At 39.3% G+C, this 21,165-nt stretch overlaps 1 protein-coding gene across 2 annotated transcripts in view; it reads right to left on the minus strand.

Moving 5' to 3' along the window:
• ZFPM2 (zinc finger protein, FOG family member 2) overlaps nucleotides 1-21,165 on the minus strand; it is a 378,561-nt gene that overhangs the window by 122,482 nt on the left and 234,914 nt on the right. For both annotated transcript variants that reach the window (XM_056854876.1, XM_056854875.1), the window contains one exon: nucleotides 20,406-20,517. In XM_056854876.1, coding sequence (XP_056710854.1) covers nucleotides 20,406-20,517 — 112 coding nt within the window. The remainder of the gene's footprint in view (nucleotides 1-20,405; nucleotides 20,518-21,165) is intronic.

A 21,165-nucleotide genomic window follows, 5' to 3' on the forward strand; every position in this document is an offset into this window, starting at 1 on the left:
TCTCCTATTAGCACATTATGTATGTTGCCTGAGGATTTCATCAGCCTAGGAGCTGAGAAAGGCACCAACCTTTCTTTCCGCACCCTAGTATTCACTGTGAGAAATTTGAATATCAACAGCCTATAACTAAGAATTGGATTGTGAACCCTCAGTCAGAAGAAGGAATAGTGGTAAAGTTTAGCATGAAAGCAGCATCTGGATCCCAAGTTTGCAGCTGGTATAAATCACACACATGGTCGTTTTCTGCTCATCTGCATTTTTTTAAAAGAAGAAGCCAATTTCAGTCATGCTATACTACTACCGGTATATTGTTATAAACCCTTTTTAGAAAGTAACATTGTAGAAATTTTCTTGAATCCACCATCAGATTATTGGGAGAGGGTAGTAATTCGAGTCAAGCAATGTACAGGGCACAATTCATGGACAACAGTTGCATTTCTACACCGAGTTCATGTTCACATGCCAACTGGAGTCTTCATGTGGTAGGAAAGCAACATGACCTACAACACAAATGATGTGATGTTGGGTACTTGATGTATGTGCCAGATTATGGTGGCTTTCTTTTTGAGGAAGAAAAATCACTCACACATATCCTCCATTCAACAGTGTGTGCATGTGGAACACACTACCTGCACGAAGGAGGTGTAATGATATAACCACTCCTCTGCTACACAAAGGTCACAGACAATGGATGAACAATATACCAATGAATATACAATATACCAACTAACAACTCAAACCACATTCAGTATTCAAGTAAAATCATATTGGACTCACTCAGCTCAGGTTCAGAACAACTTAATTTGGACATGTAAGTATCAGTGACTTAAAGTGACAAAGGCTACTTATGGATCATACAAAACCAGGACTCACAAATGGATTCATCCCACACAGTTCCTATATATCTTTTTTAACCTTAAAGGAAGATTCGTTTTTTTCCTACATGTGCCATCAAGGAATGAAGGTAATGTCAAATTCACATACAAATTACATTTATATAACGTATTTTTAAAAAACAAATATTTTGTGTATAACCTTTATCTTACATTCAGGGTCATCTTCTTTTCAGGTAAATATGGTATTTGTATCCTTTAAAAGATTGTACCAAAACTCTAATGTCTGCTTGTCGTCCTTCCATGTTGTACATTAGCATTTGAGTTTATGTGTTCAGCAGAAGTGGAAGCCAACAGAGACCCACCATTTCTTTTGGAGTTCTGAGCTGAGAAGAACTGCTGTAGTGTTGAGAGTTAGGTACATTTCATATTGGCTTTTTAAACCTGCCTTGACTTAAGAAGACAAACACATTTTTAAAGGTTTCCCACATCTAAAGAATAAAGCACAACAACAACAACAACAACAACAAAACAGTAGATGAAAACAGGTTTTGGAAAACCTGGAATAAGGAACCATTAACTGTGAGAGGGAAAAGATGGAAACAATACACTGAAGAACTATACAGAAAAGATGAAAGGATGTCAGATTGCTTCAAAGAAGAAACTTTTGAAAAAGAACCTACAGTTTTAGAAAGTTAAGTGAAAACTGCACTGAGCAGTTGGAAGAAATAAATTATTGGGAGTAGACAGGATATCGATAGAGCTATTCCACAGAAACAGAGTCCATCAAAATCTTAACAAGAATATGCCAACAAATATGGAAAACAAAACAATGGCCCACAAACTGGAAACACTCAATTTACATTCGAATTCCAAAAAAAGGAGACGTCAAAGGCTGCAGCAACTATCAGACCATTGCATTAATTGGTCAAAATCTTACAACAAAGTATTGCTCAAAATCTTTTTTTTTATATATATATAAATTTTATTGGATTTTATACTAAAAATTTTCCATTGCATTATACAACATCTATGACAATATAAAATTTCAATTCTAACCTAAAGTTGTTATATTTCCATAACATATAATAAAGAAAAGGAAAAAAAAGAAAAGAAATGGAAAATTTTGACTTCCCCTTCACCTCTATCTTCCTCTTAATAAAAAGTTCATCTCGTCGTAGTTAATCTAATCTTAATAAACTATCAATATCCTGTATAAAAAAAACCATAATCTGTTAGTAAATATAATTATGCTTATTCATTATAAAAAAACCCAAAAATAATCCTCTGGATCAGATTAGAAAATATTCTTCCATTCTTCCCAATTTTAACTCATATTCACAATAATGCATCCACGCCTCCCATTCCCCCAGAAACCGAACGTCATTTTCTTCATTTAGAATAGTTGTGTTTTGCCATTTCTGCCACTTCAAACATTTTAACAATCCAGTCTTTTTTCTCAAGAATTTCTAGCCCTTTATTCCCAAAATGATGTCTTAATCTTAATTCCACTACATCATTAATAGCCATGCCACCCGTCCACACTATCAAAGCCTTTGGATCCAGCAATCATGTTTAAATCAATCCTTTAACCATGGTCTAATACTTCCTTCTGTAACTGAAATAGGCCAGTCAGGTATGGGAACAGGATTTCTTTATTCTCTCTCATTTCCTCAGACAGGATACGTATCCAAAAATAACTCTTTCTGGGCTTCATCTCCATCGTGGCTTCAATCTGTATTCCTTGACCTGCTCTCTTCTTCCTTATATCCACACGTCGTTCCATGACTTTTTTAAATGAAAAGTCTATTTCTTGTATGTCTGATCTCTTTATCGCCGGCTGGTTGATTTCTTGAACTTCTGTCTTCTTCTTTGTATCCTTGTATTCTTCCATGACTTTTTGGGCAGAAGAGTCCATTGCTTGTATGTCTGTATTTGTGGTCATCGTTTGAATTTTCAAGACTTTTATGTCTTCTATAACCAGATCCAACTTCTGATTGCCTATCTGTGATGATTGGTCAAGAGTCGTCATCATTGAAATCAGTTGAGCCATCTGTGTTGAAATCTGTTTTAATTGTTTAATTGTCGCCTCAGAATGTTTAGCAAGCATGTCCTGTATTTTTTTTTCCATGTTTGAATTCTGTAAAATTCCCTTTGATTTCATAGGAGCAGGGCTATGTATTAAGCCAAAAGAAGCTGGTAAAATACATGTGCACAGACAGGGCCTTTAAAGTTCTAATTAAAAGATAATAATTCAAACATCAGCCTTATAATTTTTTCGGGTTGAAAAGAGTCGAAATTGGCTCTAGAATTGCGTTTTAAAGTTTTGAAATACCAGTGAGTTTTTTTCGGTCGCTCTAGGTCGGGCTGATCAGGAAGTATACAGGAAGTTGCTAGTGCCGTGGACCTTCTACCGCCTCTTCTCGATGGTTGTTCCTTCAGGAATGATTTCCAAGTAACTCGAGTGCGACGCGTAATCGGTCCTACAACTACTTCCTGTTATTTTAGTTCCGATGATAGATAGGTTGTTATAGAGGGTCTTCCGTTCCAGGCGCTCCCTTACTGCAAACGTGGCAGGATATTCTTCGCCGGAAAATCAGGAAGAAAAATCACCCTCCCCTTCCCTTGGACCCATTGGTGATAGTTCTTGTCAATCAAAAGGTATCCTTCCGACTCTTTATTATGGTTTAGGCTGATCGGATTGATAAGGCTCCTGTCGCTAATCCCGATGGCTAACTCAGGTCAAACTTTTTCAGTTCGGATTAAGGAGGAATGGGGGTCCCAGAAATATTCTTATCAGCCCCCCGTCTGTTCAAGTTTCCAGTAAGTAGACAAAGAGTTCTTTTGTACTCACTTGGGTGTCAAGAGGTGAGGTTCTTTTCTTTATGTAGTCCTTATGTTGGTATTAAGGTGGTGGAGGGTGGAGCTTGATGCCTAAGTTGCGTTTTGGCGATGTCCTTCCCTAGTGCCCTCGCAGGACCGGCGTCCAGGACTCCGAGGGGCTTAAAAAGCCCCCTCAGAGTACCTAGGAGGTCAAACCGCGTTTGCGGGCTGCAGGGAATTCCTGCTTTCCAACCCACTTGCAAGGGTCGGATTGGGGTATCTATGTACCCCAGAAATAACGCAAACTTGGATTTCTCCCAGGACAACCTGGGGAAATGGAGTGCTCTCCCCAGCAGCAGCACCGGAAGTCCGTGTATTGCTCAAAATCTTACAACAGAGAATGTTACCACATATGGAATTAGAAATGTCAGGTGTTCAAAGTGGATTCAGAAAAGGAAGAGGCATATTACAAATTTACATTGGGTACTGGAGCATGCAAGAGAATTTCAGAAGAAAATCTGCTTGGATCATGAAAAACTACAGTTGATTTAAAAAGAAACAGGTGTGCCACAACATCTGATTGTTTTGATACACCACCTGTACTCTGGCTACTGTTAGGACAGAATATGAAGAAACAGAATGGTTTCCTACTGGCAAAGGTATCAGACAAGGATGCATTTTATCTCCCTGTCTGTTCAATCTGTATGCAGAAAATAAGGAAAACTGAATTAGATTTAGATGAAGGTGGAGTGAAAATTGGTGGAAGGAACATTAACAATTTGAGATATGCAGATGACACCACATTATTAGCAGAAATAGTGAAGACTTAAAACTGATGAAGGTGAAAGCAGAAAGTGCCAAAGCAGGATTACAGCTGAACATCAAGAAGACAAAAATAATGACTACTGGAAAATTACACATTGTTAAGGGTGATGATGAAGAAACTGAAATGGTAAAGGTTTTTTATTATTAATCCTTGGCTCAATTATCAACCAAAAGGGAGCATGCAACCAATACACGTGACTAGAAGGAGGTTGAGACTAGGCAGGGCAGCCATGAAGGAGATAGGAAAGATTCTTAAGTGTAATGATGTGTCATTGGCAACCAAGATCAAGATAATTCATGCCATAGTATTCCCTATTACTATGTATGGGTGTGAAAGTTGGGCAACAAAGAAAGCTGATAGGAAGAAAGTTGATTCATTTGAAATGTGGTGCTGGAGGAGAGTTTTACAGATACTGTGGATTGCAAAAAGACAAATAAGTGGGTTCAAGATCAAATCAAACCTGAACTCTCCCTGGAAGGTAAAATGACTAAACTAAGGCTATCATATTTTGGTCACATTATGAGAAGATAAGATTCACTGGAAAAGTCAATAATACGAAGAAAAGTTGAAGGCTGCAGGAAAAGAGGAAGGCTCAACATGAGATGGATTGACTCAATCAAAGAAGCCATGCCCTCAGTTTGCAGGACCTGAAAAAGGCTGTTAATGATAGGATGTTTCGGAGGTCATTGATTCATAGGGTCAACATGAATCAGAACGACTTGACGGCACTTAACATACACACACATCGTTAAGGAATCCATTTGCTTTCAGAAGCCAAGTTGGGTTAAAGATCCCATTTGAAAGAAGCTTTAGTATCCAGGAAGCATATGTTGCCCCAGAATCTGGCTGCTCACACAACACATTTGAAGACCTTTTTTTTTTTTTAACCTTTCTGAGTGAAAACTAAATGTGTGCAAAAAATTCCCACAAGGATAAAGTTTGATAAGGCAGGTTATATGTTTGTGGGCAAAATTCAGCTCGCAAAACATATATTGGCCAGCCACTGATTTTGTACACAGTACTACTGCCTGGAGGCCAACTGTGCAATCATAAACAGAGTCACAACCCATCTAAGCTCACTGACGTCTGTGCACCTAAAAGGATCTGAGGATGGGCTAAAATTTAAATAATGATATTTTTGGTTATCTATAGAGGAGTTGGCTCTGACCTGGATAGCCTAGGCTAGCCTGATCTCATCAGATCTCAGAAGCTAAGAGGGTCAGCCGTGGATTGTATTTGGATGAGAAACCACCAAGGAAGTCCAGGGTTGCTACAAAGTCTCTGTAAAATGGCTGCAACTTGTCGGTATTTTCCACTGCCACACAGAGGAGTTGGGGTGGGTGGGGAGGATATTCGGCTTTATCATCATTTTTTTGGTAGCAGTTGTTATTTTGATGGGTCTGAGTGACATATTTTGAGGAAAAAGAAATGCAAAATGAAACTATATTTCATAATTAAACTACCTAGAAAAAACACTGTATTGCAAATCCCTTTAGATTTTATATCAAATGTAACTTAATTAGATATAAACCTTTTTTAATCTTTCAGAAGTCAATTTAAATTTAATTTGTATTTTTATAACCTGAAAATGCTTTGAAATTACTGATCAATTAAATCTATTAACTGCCACACAAAAAGAAGTTTGCTGCATTTTATACAATAGATTGTAAATAAGAAGTAGGGTTTTTTGTGTGTGTATCTGTTGCCTCTGTGTTTGTTTACTCTGTTGCAAGAGTCTGTTTCCTTCATTTTCTGTCATATATTAACTGCAATTGCCCATCACACAGTATAAGTACACTTGTTGGCTGGCTAAAGACCCAGTTCACTCCCTCATGTCTCATATACTTCCGCTCCAACATTTCTGAATGTTTGCTACAGCTAACAGATCAACCCCATTAAGTTCATCACAGTTTCAGAGTTGAAGGTTAGGGCATATCAGTCAATTGCGCCGGTGAACAATTCCTCTATGTGTCTATATATATATATTTTTTAAAAAACAAAGTATCTTTGTTTTGATCTGTACTCAAGTGCCTAGTTTTGCATCTGCAATATATTTAGCAATATTTTTACACAGAAACATAGTAATACTGTTGGTTTATGAAGATTATGTTATAAAGCATCATATTATCAGACTTCTGTTCTTGAATGCCTCAAGGAAGATAAGGCAAGGTTTACTAAAACTCCCTGACAAAATCTTGCTATGTCCTTCAGCTACTTTTTTAAAAAAACAAGTGAGAATTCCCAATACTTCTTGCTCTTGTTGTCTGCTACAATTTTCTTCTAGAGTGTTTTTGATGCAAAAATTGATCTAAATATCAATACAGACAATATAATCTTTTGTGAAGCGCGGTGTAAGTGTATTGAACCATGGTTAAGTCTGCATGCACTGGTACAACATAGGTAAGTGCTGCATTGATGTAACATATTTATGTCCTTTATATTCATAATATAAATCCAAAATTGTATTGGTCATGGGAGAGAGCCAGCATTGTGTAGTGGTTAAGAGCGGTGGTTTGGAGCGGAGGACTCTAATCTGGAGAACTGGGTTCGATTCCCCACTCCTCCACATGAGCTGTGGAGGCTAATCTGGTGAACTGGATTTGTTTTCCCACTCCTACACACGAAGCCAGCTGGGTGACCTTGGGCTACTCACAGCTCTCTTAGAGCTCTCTCAGCCCCAGCTACCTCACAGGATGTCTGTTGTGGGGAGGGGAAGGGAAGGTGATTGTAAGCTGGTTTGAGTCTCCCTTAAGTGGTAGAGAAAGTCGGCATATAAAACCCAACTCTTCTTCTGATAATGGAAAACCAGTTGATATCCCATACACCATTCTAGGATGATTCTTATGCCCTGTATTGCTCACTGTTATGCACAGAAAACATTAGTAAATAGTTAACAGCCATACCAAAGCTCAGCTCCAAAGAACACTAACCAGTCATGGCACAATTAGGGAACGTAGCTCACGTGTAAAACCCATAGGGTTGCAAACCTCCAGGTACTAGCTGGAGATCTCCTACTAATACAACGGATCTCCAGCCAATAGTGATCAGTTCACCTGGAGAAAATGGCCGCTTGGGCAATATGACTCTATGGCAATGAAGTCCCTCCCCTCCCCAAACCCCACCCTCCTCAGGCTCTTCCCTCAAAACCACCTGCCGGTGGCAAAGAGGGACCTGGCAACCCTAAAACCCCAACATGAAACTGCTGAAGTGTTGAAACACAAGAGCAAACATGGTGGTAAAGGCTCTATAGCACATGTGAAGCTGGTTTGCACTGAATCACATCGTTGGTTTAACAATGTCAGTATTTTCTGTTCTTACTGATAGGGGGATGAGGTTAAGATCTTTCACAGTACCTGATCATTTGATGGAAATGCCTGGGTTTAATCTGGAATCCTCTGCATGCACAAGAGCCCCAGGGCAGTTTTTGTCCAGAAAGAGCTTCATAGTGAGTGACCATGTCTTAGAAAGTGGAGCAAATCAAGATGCAACCAGGGCTTCTATGTGGGAACACTAACTGCTTTACCATCTTACCTGCATGGACAGCAGAAACAACACAGAGAACCAGAACCAAATCTCCTCTTATAAGAACCATGATATCTTCTTATAAGGACAAGCTAGCATCAGTGTAAGCAACATGGCTGCAATATGTTAATGGTGCTGTATGTTGGGGTTCTAAAGGTATTGTTCACTATTAGGGAATTATTCAGTACAAGGACTCCAGTGTCATTTTATGACCTGTAAATCAGTCAGGTGGAAAAGTAATGACTGGCTGGTAAGAATGCCATTACTTAGCTTGGAAAAAGAAAAAAGCTTTAGTCAATATATTATTTATGTATTCAGTATTCAGAATGATGGGATACGTTCAAATATCCCGTAATTTTTTAAACGTCAAGATCATAATTTAGAGAAATAAATTTTTATGGCCTGTGAGCATCTATGGGTTTTTAGCACTGATCATATACTTCCTGTAGCCTTCAGTGATATAAAATGCTGTTCGATTCTGACTCTCAATGCAGGATACTGAGCTGAAAGCTAGTAATGTGACTGACAGTCCAACCCAGGACCACGCTAAACCAAAGCAGTTAAACTTAAACCAGCTTGCCATTGATTTTCATGGAATTAAATAAAACCACTTTTGCTAAACTATGGACTGATACATAAGAATGCTTGCCAGATATTTGAATTGCTTCAGAGTAAATAACCTGCGTATAAAATAATTAAATGGGAGAAGCAGAAGTTATTTCTAAAGCAAATACAGTTTGCACATAAATAGAAACTTCTAATCATCTCTTGATCTATAGCGTACCATGCATAATGCTGAAAACAATTAACAGCACAATCCTAAACAGAGTTTCATCTTTATAAGCCCATTGACTTCAGTGGATGTATAAGGGTATAATTCTACATAAGAACATAAGAAAGGCCCTGCTGGATCAGACCAAGGCCCATCAAGTCCAGCAGTCTGGTCACACAGTGGCCAACTAGGTGCCTCTAGGAAGCCACAAACAAGACGACTGCAGCAGCACCATCCTGCCTGTGTTCCCCCGCACCCAAAATAATAGGCATGCTCCTCTGATACTAGAGAGAATAGGTATGCAGCATGACTAGTATCCATTCTAACTAATAGCCATGAATACCCCTCTCCTCCATGAATATGTCCACTCCCCTCTTAAAGCCCTCCAAGCTGGCAGCCATCACCACATCCTGGGGCAGGGAGTTCCACAATTTAACTATGCGTTGTGTGAAAAAATACTTCCTTTTATCTGTTTTGAATCTCTCGCCCACCAGCTTTAGCAGATGACCCCACGTTCTAGTATTATTGAAGAGGGAGAAAAACTTCTCCCTGTCCACTCTCTCCAAACCATGCATAATTTTATAGACCTCTATCATGTCTCCCCTTAGCCGCCTTCTTTCCAAGCTAAACAGCCCTAAGCGTCCTAACCCCTCCCCATAGGACAGTTGCTCTAGTCTCCCAATCATTTTGGTTGCTCTTTGCTGCACCTTCTCAAGCTCTGTAATATCCTTTTTTTAGGTGTGGTGACCAGAACTGTACACAGTATTCCAAGTGTGGTCTCACCATAGATTTGTACAGGGGCAGTATGATATCAGCAGTTTTATTTTCTATTCCTCGTCTAATTATGGCCAGCATAGAATTTGCCTTTTTTACATCAGCCGCACACTGGGTTGACATCTTCATTGAGCTATCCACTACCACCCCAAGATCCCTTTCTTGGTCTGTCTTAGGACCTCACTGTAATTCTCTGGTTTACAATATTTTCAAAACATCTGCCACTGTATTTGACACCTGCTGATAAGACCAGTTAAACTGATTAAGATTTTTGCAATACTAAATATTAGCAATTATTACCGAATCTATTATATCCTATGTATGTAGCATGAACCATTTTGTGACCATACCCTGCCTTTCTCCCTGGTTGGGACCCAAAGCAGATTCTAAGCTGCTCTTATTTGTCTCCTCTCCATTTTATCCTCATAACAATCCTGTGAGGTTGTTTAAACAGCAAGTGTGTGACTGACAAGCTCACCCAGTGAGCTTCCATGGCAGAGTGGGGATTCGAACCTGGGTCTCCCAGATCCTCTAACCACCACACCACACATTTCTGGCTTAACAGTAGTTTAACCCAAACATGCTTGCCCAGTTGCCCTGTCACCCTGGGATACTGAAAGGTGTTTTTCTCCTCCCTGCCCCTAGTTATCCAATTGCTGGTATTAGCTCTACTCCCCGCAAAGCCAAACCTCAAAGCACTTCCACCAGGGGGAGCGATGTAAATTCTCTCCCCTCCCTTGATCTATGATCAGCTAGAGACTGCTTATATAAAAGGGGGATTTAAATATTTTGATCCCTGTATTCGTTTAGCTATTCAAGTCCAGCACCCAAGCTGCTTTTTAACATTTTCTACTAATCTTCCTTGGGAACTAGTAATCACTATAAATATTTTGACATTCTCTTAATTATTAATACAAAGTTGAGTATCGGGAGAGCAAGCTACCTAGTAGTCTTGGATTGCAGAAAGAGCTTTTTTATAAACAGAAGTGTCTACAATCAGTGAATACATTCCTAATTTCCCTCCACCCTTTGTTTCTTATAAAGTACACCTGCCAACAATTGTTTTCCCTTGTGTCATAAACTTGGAGCAGGAGCATTTGACAGGAATCACTATAAAATAGGCTATGGATAAATTCATCCTTGTTTCACTTCATATAGACCTTTTGCTCTCTGTTCCGATGCGGCTGCTTGAGAAGAATGACCGAGGTTTGATATTAGGCTTCTAGGTCATGGTTTCACCTTGACAACAGCTCTTTCATTTCATGCAGTAACATTTACCAGGATCCCTAAGGTGCTTTCATTTTTGTCAAGCCCTGGCTTTAAAAAAAAAATCCTATGAGGGGGAAAAAAAAGATAAATCTTAATTCACAAGCTGCAGGACTATCTCTGTGTCTCCAGCACAAAACTTCAAATTCAATCCAAAAGCTGGATGTGTATTAGAAGTCTGCAGATTTAAACCTTGTCCACCATGATCAAACTGGATTTATGGAGCATCATAACTCTCCAGACACCATCCAGCAGCTTATTAATTTAATAGACTCCTGTCCATTCCATGATGTTCCTGCCCTGACAGTCTCTCAAGATAAGGTGAAAGCCTTTTGACAGGGCAGAGTGCATATATATTTTCTTCTGTTTTCTTGTGTATGGGGTTGTCGACAACTTGAAATGTGTGGCTCAGCAAATTTGTGGGTTCCCCCCTTCTTCTTTTGCTTTAGACAGAAGACAAAAGAATTCACAGCATGCTTGTGAAGGGTTTGTGAAGATTGTCATCTTCACAGTCTATTCATTTCTGAATAGTTCTACAGATCCAGGTTTTCCACAGTAATAGTAATCAGATGGGGAGGAGACAAATTTTTGCATCTAATACATGGCCTGAATTTCTTAGGTGGGTTACACCCCTTTTCTAGCCTCCAAAGGACTTTTGTCTTTTCAGGTCAGTTATGGGCTGTTAGTGTAAGCAGCAACTACAGTTTTCTTCTTGTGTTTCCTCTTGCACAAGAGCTCTAGCACAAGCAGTGTTGTTGTTTTTGCTGAATCCAATCCACAAACTTCAAGAATATTCCACGTGCATTTCCCCCACTATAAATACGCCCCTTTAGGCTAGTTTGGAATTTGGACTGGAAAAGAAACCTCTTTTGGGGCAGGCTTTGACAGTAATGCTGTTTGACTTGACATGGGTTTTTGCCTTAGCATGTATGCAATCTGTATTTGTGAGTACTGCTGTAGTTATTATTAATTCAGATTGTTTATATTGTACTCAGCCACATTCAAACCATTTTTATAATGATAAAATGAACATTGCCCTGCCAAACCACAGCTTAGTTTAAACTTGTGAGACAAAAGGAAAAGGGGAGTGAAGGAACAACAAGACGGGAACACATATCCAGAGATTCTGTTTTGTAAAGCTAAAACATTCACAAACAGCAGGTTTCAGTTGCAGAGGATTTAAACTTCTTTTTTACAGCATGCGGGGACACACATAAATTGCCACTCCTGAGCCAATTATCAATTATTATTTGTATAGAAGCATCCGCTCGCATTTCATTAAGCATGCATTGAACAGCGGTGGGGGGAAGCACAAATGCTTTCTCCTGCGTCGCCTCAATAATAACGAAGGGCATAAACTACTTGGTGAGGCTAGATGGAAAATAAAGTAATATCAGTAAATCATGATCATAAGTATAAAAATAGCCAATGTGGAACGTGAAAAGAAATGACAGAAGGCTTGGAAATTATTTGTGCTGTCTGCTGTGCTGTGCAATTCATGCAGCAAATGGCTATTTTTCCCCTTCAGTTCATAGGGCCATCATTCCTCGTTTCTAACTATTTTTAAAAGACACAGGATTTTGATTTTTTAAAATATATATATCTAATTTTAAAGCAGCCATTTTATGATCTTTGGTTTCCAGTGTGGGTTATCCCACTAGTTTTATCTCAGTTTCAGGCATCTTCAGCCTTACACACCACATCCAAATGGTCTCAGACATATATTCAGCATGTTGGTTTTTTACTGCACGGAGTTATCCTGTGGTGCTCTGCAATCAATTACTGTTATACCACCATCATTAATAATTTTCTTAATGAAAATGATTCTGTTGATCTCCGTTGTATTTTAATTATCAGAGTTAAGCATAATTACACTGCAGCTCTGAGCTGGCATGTAGACTCCTTTAGGGCGCAATTTTGTTTTAACACACTGATAATGTAATTTTACATTGTGTCAGTTGTTTAGTTATTATCCAGTCGTACAATTCCGCTGTATTCCTGATAACAGATAATAACCTTAGCACCTCCTATATCCTGAAGTCATTTAAAAAGCAATATTAGAATTTCACAACTAGCTAACTTAATCGCCTTATGATTTTATAATTCCCACTGCTAAACATTTTTACAGACACCCTCTTTCACTACTGCCACCAAACAGTCAGTATCCATACATATTTCATATAAAAGCATGGCTAACTAGTTTCTCCTATATGTGTAAGTCTATGTGTGTGTGTATCTGTGTGTATACAGTACATATATTCTCATTACAAATTTCAACATGCACTATTTTGATCTGTACCCTTTCCCCTTTCTCTTTGTTTCAGTACTCTCTTATTTTCTTGCGTTCTTAACAAAAGATTGGTAATTGTTAGTCCAGCATTTTGTAATGCAGCCACACAACCACCCCTTGCTTTATTTCTCTAGACAAGTACCTGTTGCTGCCAGAGAACCAGCTGGGTGAGAAATACATGTCCTACTCCACATCTGCCCCAACCACTTTTTTTGCTTGTGTGGTGACTCTCACCTCAAGATTTGGTGGGCATCATATGCTGAAATTTCCCAGGTGGAAGGAACAAGTTTGCTGCGGCCCCTACACTTTATACCCCTTCTGGCACAAGAGATGGATATTCATTTCTAGATATTTCTCATTACATTGTTCATCTTATTTAAAGATATTCCCATAACATTGCTTTAATATTGTCAAAGGGCTGTTACAGCCAAGCTGAAGTCAACAGATTAACCACAGTTAAGCATTCTACTTGCAGATTCATGCCTTCTCTTCCCTCCCCATCCCTTCTAAAGTATGGAAAGTGCTACTGGACGGCTACAGTGTTAGGCGCTAAGCAGAGTTCCCAGTTAACACAGGATCTGAAACTACAGTCCAAAGCTGGTTTCAGATTCTAAGTGAAGTGAAAATTCTGGTTACTCCTAACCAGAGTTAACGTTTCAGCCAGTGTAACAGATCACAGTGGTTCAAACCTGAGCATGGGAATTTGTGCTCCCAATATTAGGAGCACAGGATGAAACACATAAGACCTATTCCTGATTGGTTAACTGGGGTTAAAAAATTTTTGAAATAATTGGCAATATTATATTTTCACTGGTTCCGTCTTCTTTAAAAAACACTTCTAATTATGCTTTGTTTCCACATATTTTTCAGGGGCTATGCTTTTTATCTTCTTCATGGATCAGACGCCAATAAATCCAAGATCCAAGTTTCTTAGCCCATCATTAACCATCAAATGCAATGCCTCCATCAGCATAAATATAGATTAAAGGAGCCTTTATGTTATCATGCACCAGACAAATATTTTCAAAGGCTCAAAGATCAACTAAAATAGCCACTGCATATCAATAGGTATTATGTATTCTAGGTTATTTATTACATTTTGCTGTTCTTAGTACAGTACTTTCTAAGACTTGGAGGTGTTTATCCAATAAGCAATCAAGAATGAAATCTGAAAAGCTTTCCTTAGGGGTATCCGGTTGAGATTTACTACACACATCCTCTTCAAAAAGCCCATTTCCTTTATTTGGGTTGCCTAATGGAGTAACTTTAATCTAACTGAAAAAAACCATCTTCTTCACAAAAGGAGTTAATCTGCAAGCAACACGCTGCACTTTTTAATGTAAATAAATACCTTTCAATAGAAATAAACAGATTTTTAAAAGGCAAAAATAAACAGAAAATATGAAGGAAAATGTTCAATGTTATGTCACCTTGAAGCTATTCCATTCACAAGTTAAGTACAGAATAAGCCGTTCAGTGTAGAGCTCAAGAAATAACAGATATAACAATCTGTTCCCAAATTTGGCATATGAAATTCAGCCTTTTAGGCAAAGTTGGTGACTTGGTGATGGTGTTGTTAGGTTTTGTTCCTTTAACACTGAAGGGGGGAAACACAGCTACTACCCTACTAAGAAAATTTCTAGATGAAATATTACTGAACATTGAATCCCTATAGGCTTATCAAATACGCATATTCAACATCTGATCAATTCAAGATCAAGTGATGACTTGGATGTATGAATGGACCACCATAGGTCTAATACTGCAGACAGAACTTCCATAGTCCTCACACCACCATGAATGTAATTCACAGTGGGTAGCCGTGTTAGTCTGTCTGCAGTAGTAGAAAAGGGCAAGAGTCCAGTAGCACCTTAAAGACTAACAAAAATATTTTCTGGTAGGGTATGAGCTTTCGTGAGCCACAGCTCACTTCTTCAGAGGCTTTTAGCTGATTTCTCAACACCCATCTCTCCCCTGGACATCACAGACTCTTCTGCATACCACACCTAATCCCATCACGCCTGCTATTCACATTTACATACTGTTAACATTTACATACTAATGCTTGTCTGAATTCACTCTCCTCTACTTAAAGACAGATGGATTCACATTCTAGCTGTATCTGAAGAAGTGAGCTGTGGCTCACGAAAGCTCATACCCTACCAGAAAATATTTTTGTTAGTCTTTAAGGTGCTACTGGACTCTTGCCCTTTTCTACTACCACCATGAATGCAATGCTTTTCAATGGAGCCATTACAGAAGTTCAACTATGGCTGTTTCCGCACCAATAAATTACTCTAGAGTATCCTTGTGGTCAATCTGCGAGGTTTGGCTGCACAGTCCAAATTTCTGTCCGCATGTTCCCTCTTTCGCCACTGTATTCAACCCTTTGCCTGCCCTCACTTTCCCCTGGAGAGTGTTGCATCATTCATGACATCGTGGAAGCACGGGGCGCTCCCCACTCTCCCCCCCCCCAATCAGTCATGTTGAAAGTTAACCAGTTCAGGACTAGATCAAAAATGTTCCCCAGAGGTAAGTAACATACATACACTTGGACCATATACTTAAAACCTACCCCTTCCCTGTCTTATCAGCTTGCTTTTAGCCATAAATACTATGCTTACATATTCCAGTGGCGTTGCCATGTCAGTCTGCTGCAGAAAAAACATAGACGGTTGTGCCTCTTATATTATGTATTATAGCATAAATATTTGCAGGCTTGAGTCCACTTTGTCAGATTAACTTCATGCATCTGATAAAGTGGGCTTGAGCACACAGAAGCTTGTGTTACAAAAACTTTTGTCAGTCTTTAAGTTGCCACAATATTTTTATGTGTACATTTGTCTACTAGCACTTCTTGTTTTCTGATTATCTTTGGGGGGAAACCTGCTATCATCTCCAGCGGGTTGACAAAGAGCATTCTCTAGTTACAAACACCATTTGACATTATTTGTAATTGGCAATATTTTGTGTATGCAAGTACTGTTGGGTTACAGAAAAGATTTAATTCCAGTCTTAAAGAATCTATGAGCTGGTTCAGAAGGGCTGATGCACATTCAATGCACCTGACTAATGCAATTTCAACCCAAATGCATGGGCTCAGGGATCAAACAATCCAAATTTAACATACTAAGAAAGTCAAAATAGTTCTGACAATATATGATTTGAATTTTTATATATACTGAAACCCAGAACCTTATTTTTCAATGTGTTCCAACATATTACCATGTTCACTCCTTCTAACTTTCCCCAGACTTTGCTGCAGTGTGGAAAAAAATGTGCCTCCGACTAAAAAAAACAGGTTGTATGCACACAGTGAAACATAAGAAAAAGGAGACATCTACTAGATTACACCAATAGTCCACCAAGTCCAGCATGTTGTTTCATATAATGGCCATCCAGTTGCCAACAAACAGGGCACAGAGGACAGGGCACTAAGAACATAAGAAGAACCAGATGGATCAGGCTAACAGCACATTCCTGAGCCTAGAAGGCGAAAGCCCTTAGGAGGCCAGGAAGGTGCTGCACTGGTGTTTGGACCCCCCACCCCCCGTGCCAGCACCTGGGCTACTTATGCTGGTGTTAGTGGCCCCAGCACCGGCGTGGAGGCCCGGATGCCAATCACTGGTCACTGCCATGGCAGCCCCGCCCCGGAATGCTGGCGGGGCCTACACCGGTGTCCCACTGGCGTAAAGGCCTGCACTGGCATTCTGGGGGGGGGCGTTCTGGGATCCAGCGTTTGCCCCGGGTATGCTGGTGTCAAGAAGAGCGAGGGTGCACCTCCTTTTCTCTATGGGACAAAAAGCCCTATTTAAAATTTAAAAGTCTTTAAAAGGCTTTTTTAAAGTATTCTGCCCCGGGGAAACGGGTTAGGAGGCGCCACAGCAGCACCTCCTCCCCGCCATCCCCGAATGCTGAAATTTTAGGAAGGCGCTGTCCATCTAGTCCAGCATAGTAGAAGTGTCCATCTAGTCCAGCATACTATTTCAATACTGCAGCCAAAGGCGGACTATGTTTTAATGGGAACATTTAATTATGCATTTCCACAATCTGTAGAGATACAATCCAGGAACAGTTTTATCATCTTATCTGCTGTTGTGTAAACTGTGTGTGTTAAGTGCCGTCAAGTCGCTTCCGACTCATGGCGACCCTATGAATGAAAGTCCTCCAAAATGTCCTATCTTTGACAGCCCTGCTCAGATCCTGCAAATTGAAGGCCGTGGCTTCCTTTATTGAGTGAATCCATCTCTTGTTGGGTCTTCCTATTTTCCTGCTGCCCTCAACTAAGTAACTGTTTACTAACTGTTTTCCTGTTGCGTAAACTAAGTAACTGCAAACCCTACTTGAACATGCATAAGTATCATGTGATTTGGCTTTTCCTCAGGAAACTGTTACTGTCAAGTCAGCCTATAAGAAAAGGCTACTAATAAGAGGATCAGCTCTTCCAGATCTTTCCTGTGGTTCAGTTATGGTGATTGCAAGAACACAAGGTGAGCGATACAAGGCTAGGGATGAGAAGGAAGAAGAGTCCTGAAAAGAGAGCCAGCATGGTGTAGTAGTTAAGAGCGGTAGTTTGGAGCAGTGGACTCTGATCTGGAGAACCGGGTTTGATTCCCCACTCCTCCACATGAGCGGTGGAGGATAATCTAGTGAACTGGATTTGTTTCCCCACTCCTACACATGAAGTCAGCTGGGCAACCTTGGGCTAGTCACAGCTCTGTTAGAGCTCTCTCAGCCCCACCTACCTCACAAGATGTCTGTTGTGGGGAGGGGAAGGGAAGAAGATTGTAAGCTGGTTTGATTCTTCCTTAAGCGGTAGAGAAAGTTGGCCTATAAAAACCAACTCCTCCTCTTCTTCTTCTAATATGGGAGGCTGGTAGCAAAAGTTACGAACATTCATTTCTGTCTCTCACATATCTGTACTTTGGATAACTACAGGAAAGTTTTTAAATATAAACAGTCCTTAATGCCTTTCAAACTAAACTGCAATTTCTCATGCATATGAAAACCATAGACACACACATACACACACAAATCAAAATACTGACATTTTCTCCTGCTAGAGCAATGAGTCACAGTAAATTTTAAATGATCCAGATTCATTTCCTTCTAGGCTTGGGCTTTCCCCCCTTAATTAAAGCAGGTATTTTCAGGTTACAAAATTAATTTGTGTTTTGTAATTATAATAAGAAGAATGTATATGAACCTGGTGTATAGCTACTAATTTTTTTAAAACATGCAAATTTCCTGTTTTCAGTGTTTCAGTTTTCAAAGGCTTGTTGCAGTTTAAAGGCAATCCTCTTATAAGTGTACAAATTGCAATGATTATAGGAACAACTTGTAATTGTTTCTAGTAAGTTTTAGTAGCCTTTGATATGATGATTAGTGTTTTGTATGTTAATACAGTGATATGGGTGCTTATTTGCCTGGATGGCTGTATGCAGAAATGGGCACTAGGTTGCAGCAGCAAACAAATCTTTCATCTCAGTGGGTCTGTTTCTTAAGCAATAAGGAAAAAACAACCCTAAAGTAAACTGTACTAGAACTGTGCAATTTCGGAAGTATTCACAAAGCACCAAGACTAGCGATTTTCATCACTTCCAGCCTAAGCTTAATTAGAAATGCTCAAGGAAACAAACAAAAGCAGGACATAGAAAACAGACCATTCTAATGTCGCACTGCTGCTAAATCCCCAGTGCCTTGGCTGAGTGTTTCAGTATCACGGATCTTTATTAAAAATGTAGCACTGCATGTTGAATGTTTCACCTTTGACCAAAGTAACCCAGATAGGTGAGAGGATGACATTCAATCCCAACAAAGGAAGGTTCCCAAACTGTTATCTACAGAGGCTTGTTGACTGAAGTTTTGCTTTTGCTTCAGAGCTTCCTGTCTGGCCACTCCCTTCATCAGAAACTGCGGATTAATTACCCCACCTTGTATCACAGTGATTGTAATAATCCCATTGAAACTAATAGGCTTTAACTAGCCTGCGCAGGGAGGATTGCAGCCAACTTCTAGTGTCCAATGGAAGTCGCACAGTCATCCACACACAACATTTTTTTGGCAGGCCCCAACCTACAATCAGTGCAGAAGAAAACTCACATTCTGAATAAAGTTGCTGTCGTTATCAGGAAAGCATCTTTTACTTTCCAGCTTTGCTCACATACTGTGTAAGTCAAAACTAGCTAGCAATTCCCCAGTAGTACAGGATGATTTCTTCAATGCCTGCCACGGTTTGGAAACAATTGTACCAGTAACATTTCTTACAAAAGTCTTACAGAACACAATGCAGTTTTAAAGCAAAATTTCATAGATGTCAAGCTTCACTCACTTGCAATAAGCACAGCACATTATTTTATTTATTTACTTGCTTGCTTGCTTATTTATTTATTATCGTCTGCCTTTCTCACAGGGACTCAAGACAGATTACACATAGTAAGTCAGTACAATCAACAAAATGGGAGATTCAATGACTAGTGCATTAGGGTTTTAGAAGTCTGGAACCACCGGAAAGCAATGAAGCATAGCATAAGTATTAATATGACATGTTCAGCGGTACAAACATTACATAGTAGGATCCTATTTACAGAAAGCTAAACACAGCAGTATAGACCACAGGCCCTAACCATGGATTCTGTGAAATTCACATACAGATCTGATGTGCCTAAGAGGGACCTTGACCGAAACAAACACAACAGTATTTGTTATATTGTGGCTAGGGGCCACAATTCAAAGTGCGATGTAGACATTCCGGTATACACAGTAGGCTTTTAAACTCATTTTTCTGCATCTGCAGCCTCCTAGATATTTGGCGAATCACTTTTGAAACTTAGAGAGATCTTAGAAAAGGTTTGTGAAGCAAAGTATGGAACTATTTTTGCAACAAAAAAAAGAGTCAAAGAACTGTTACTAATAAGCAAGCAACTGTACTCAACTAAAGGCGTTTCCAGGATACCGAAGACATATTATGGATAGCTGCTTATAGGTTATTTACTTAAGCAATGGTGTACACTGTTTATACCAAACCATCAGGTATAAAAACTAGAAGCTCTGTGCTTTTTTTTTTTTTTAAAAAAAGACTATTCCCTCCTTCCTACTAATTTAATACAAAATTCCAAGTAAAAGAAAAACCAAATAACATTTTATTGGATCTGAAACAGGCACAGGAGCTTCTGTTATACACGACAAGACTCACCTTAGCACCTTGCATGTACTACTTCTAATGCAATGGACACATTTCATCAGGACTATCATTAATTCCTTGCTAAGAAACTGGAAGGGAAATCAGTTTGTGTTTACCTTTGCTGTACACAATGCAATTGTTTTTGTTGTCTTCCACTCCTTGCCAAGTCACATCCAGTAGCCACTTGGGGCCAGCAGTCAACACCATGGGGACTGGAGCCTTTGTCTTCTGTAGAAAGGATGATAACAAACAGATGCCATTTGCTCGTGTTGATTAAGAACTTGAATAATAATAGTAATAATCATTTTATTTGCAAACAACTAAATCTCCAAACCCATAAGCCAAGGCCTTATTCCCCTGCCTAAGGACTTAAAAAAAAGAAGAAGTAGAAGACGACACAAGCTGTAAGACTTTGGTGTTTTCATAGATCTGAATGGTGGAATTATTATCAAGGATTTTTTCTGAATGATAGCGCTGGATCAGATCTCCAAGATTAGGCAGATCTCTGGTGGCTCAGAATTATAAAGAGAATGCAGATGACTTTCACAGCAAAGAGCCAAGTGTTTAGAAGTGAACTTTAGACACATTGTACTTCATTATCAACAGAATCTCACTATTTCCTGAAACAGACAGGAAAGAATTTAAAGAATCAGTATCCATTTCAAAGCTCTATCCTGGGTAACATTTATATTATAGCAGGAAATTATTCTGAATGGATAATGTAATTTTCCCCCTCCCTTTTTTTTTTTGCTGAGTGCTGATGTGCAGCTTTACTATTGCTGAAATAATAATGCTAATGATCCCACATGCATGCTCTCCAAAAAGAAATGTAATAGCAGCAGCCAGAATGAATTTGAATGAGATCAGAAAATGCAT

Source organism: Euleptes europaea, chromosome 8 (assembly GCF_029931775.1).
Source record: "Euleptes europaea isolate rEulEur1 chromosome 8, rEulEur1.hap1, whole genome shotgun sequence".
NCBI lineage: Eukaryota > Metazoa > Chordata > Lepidosauria > Squamata > Sphaerodactylidae > Euleptes > Euleptes europaea.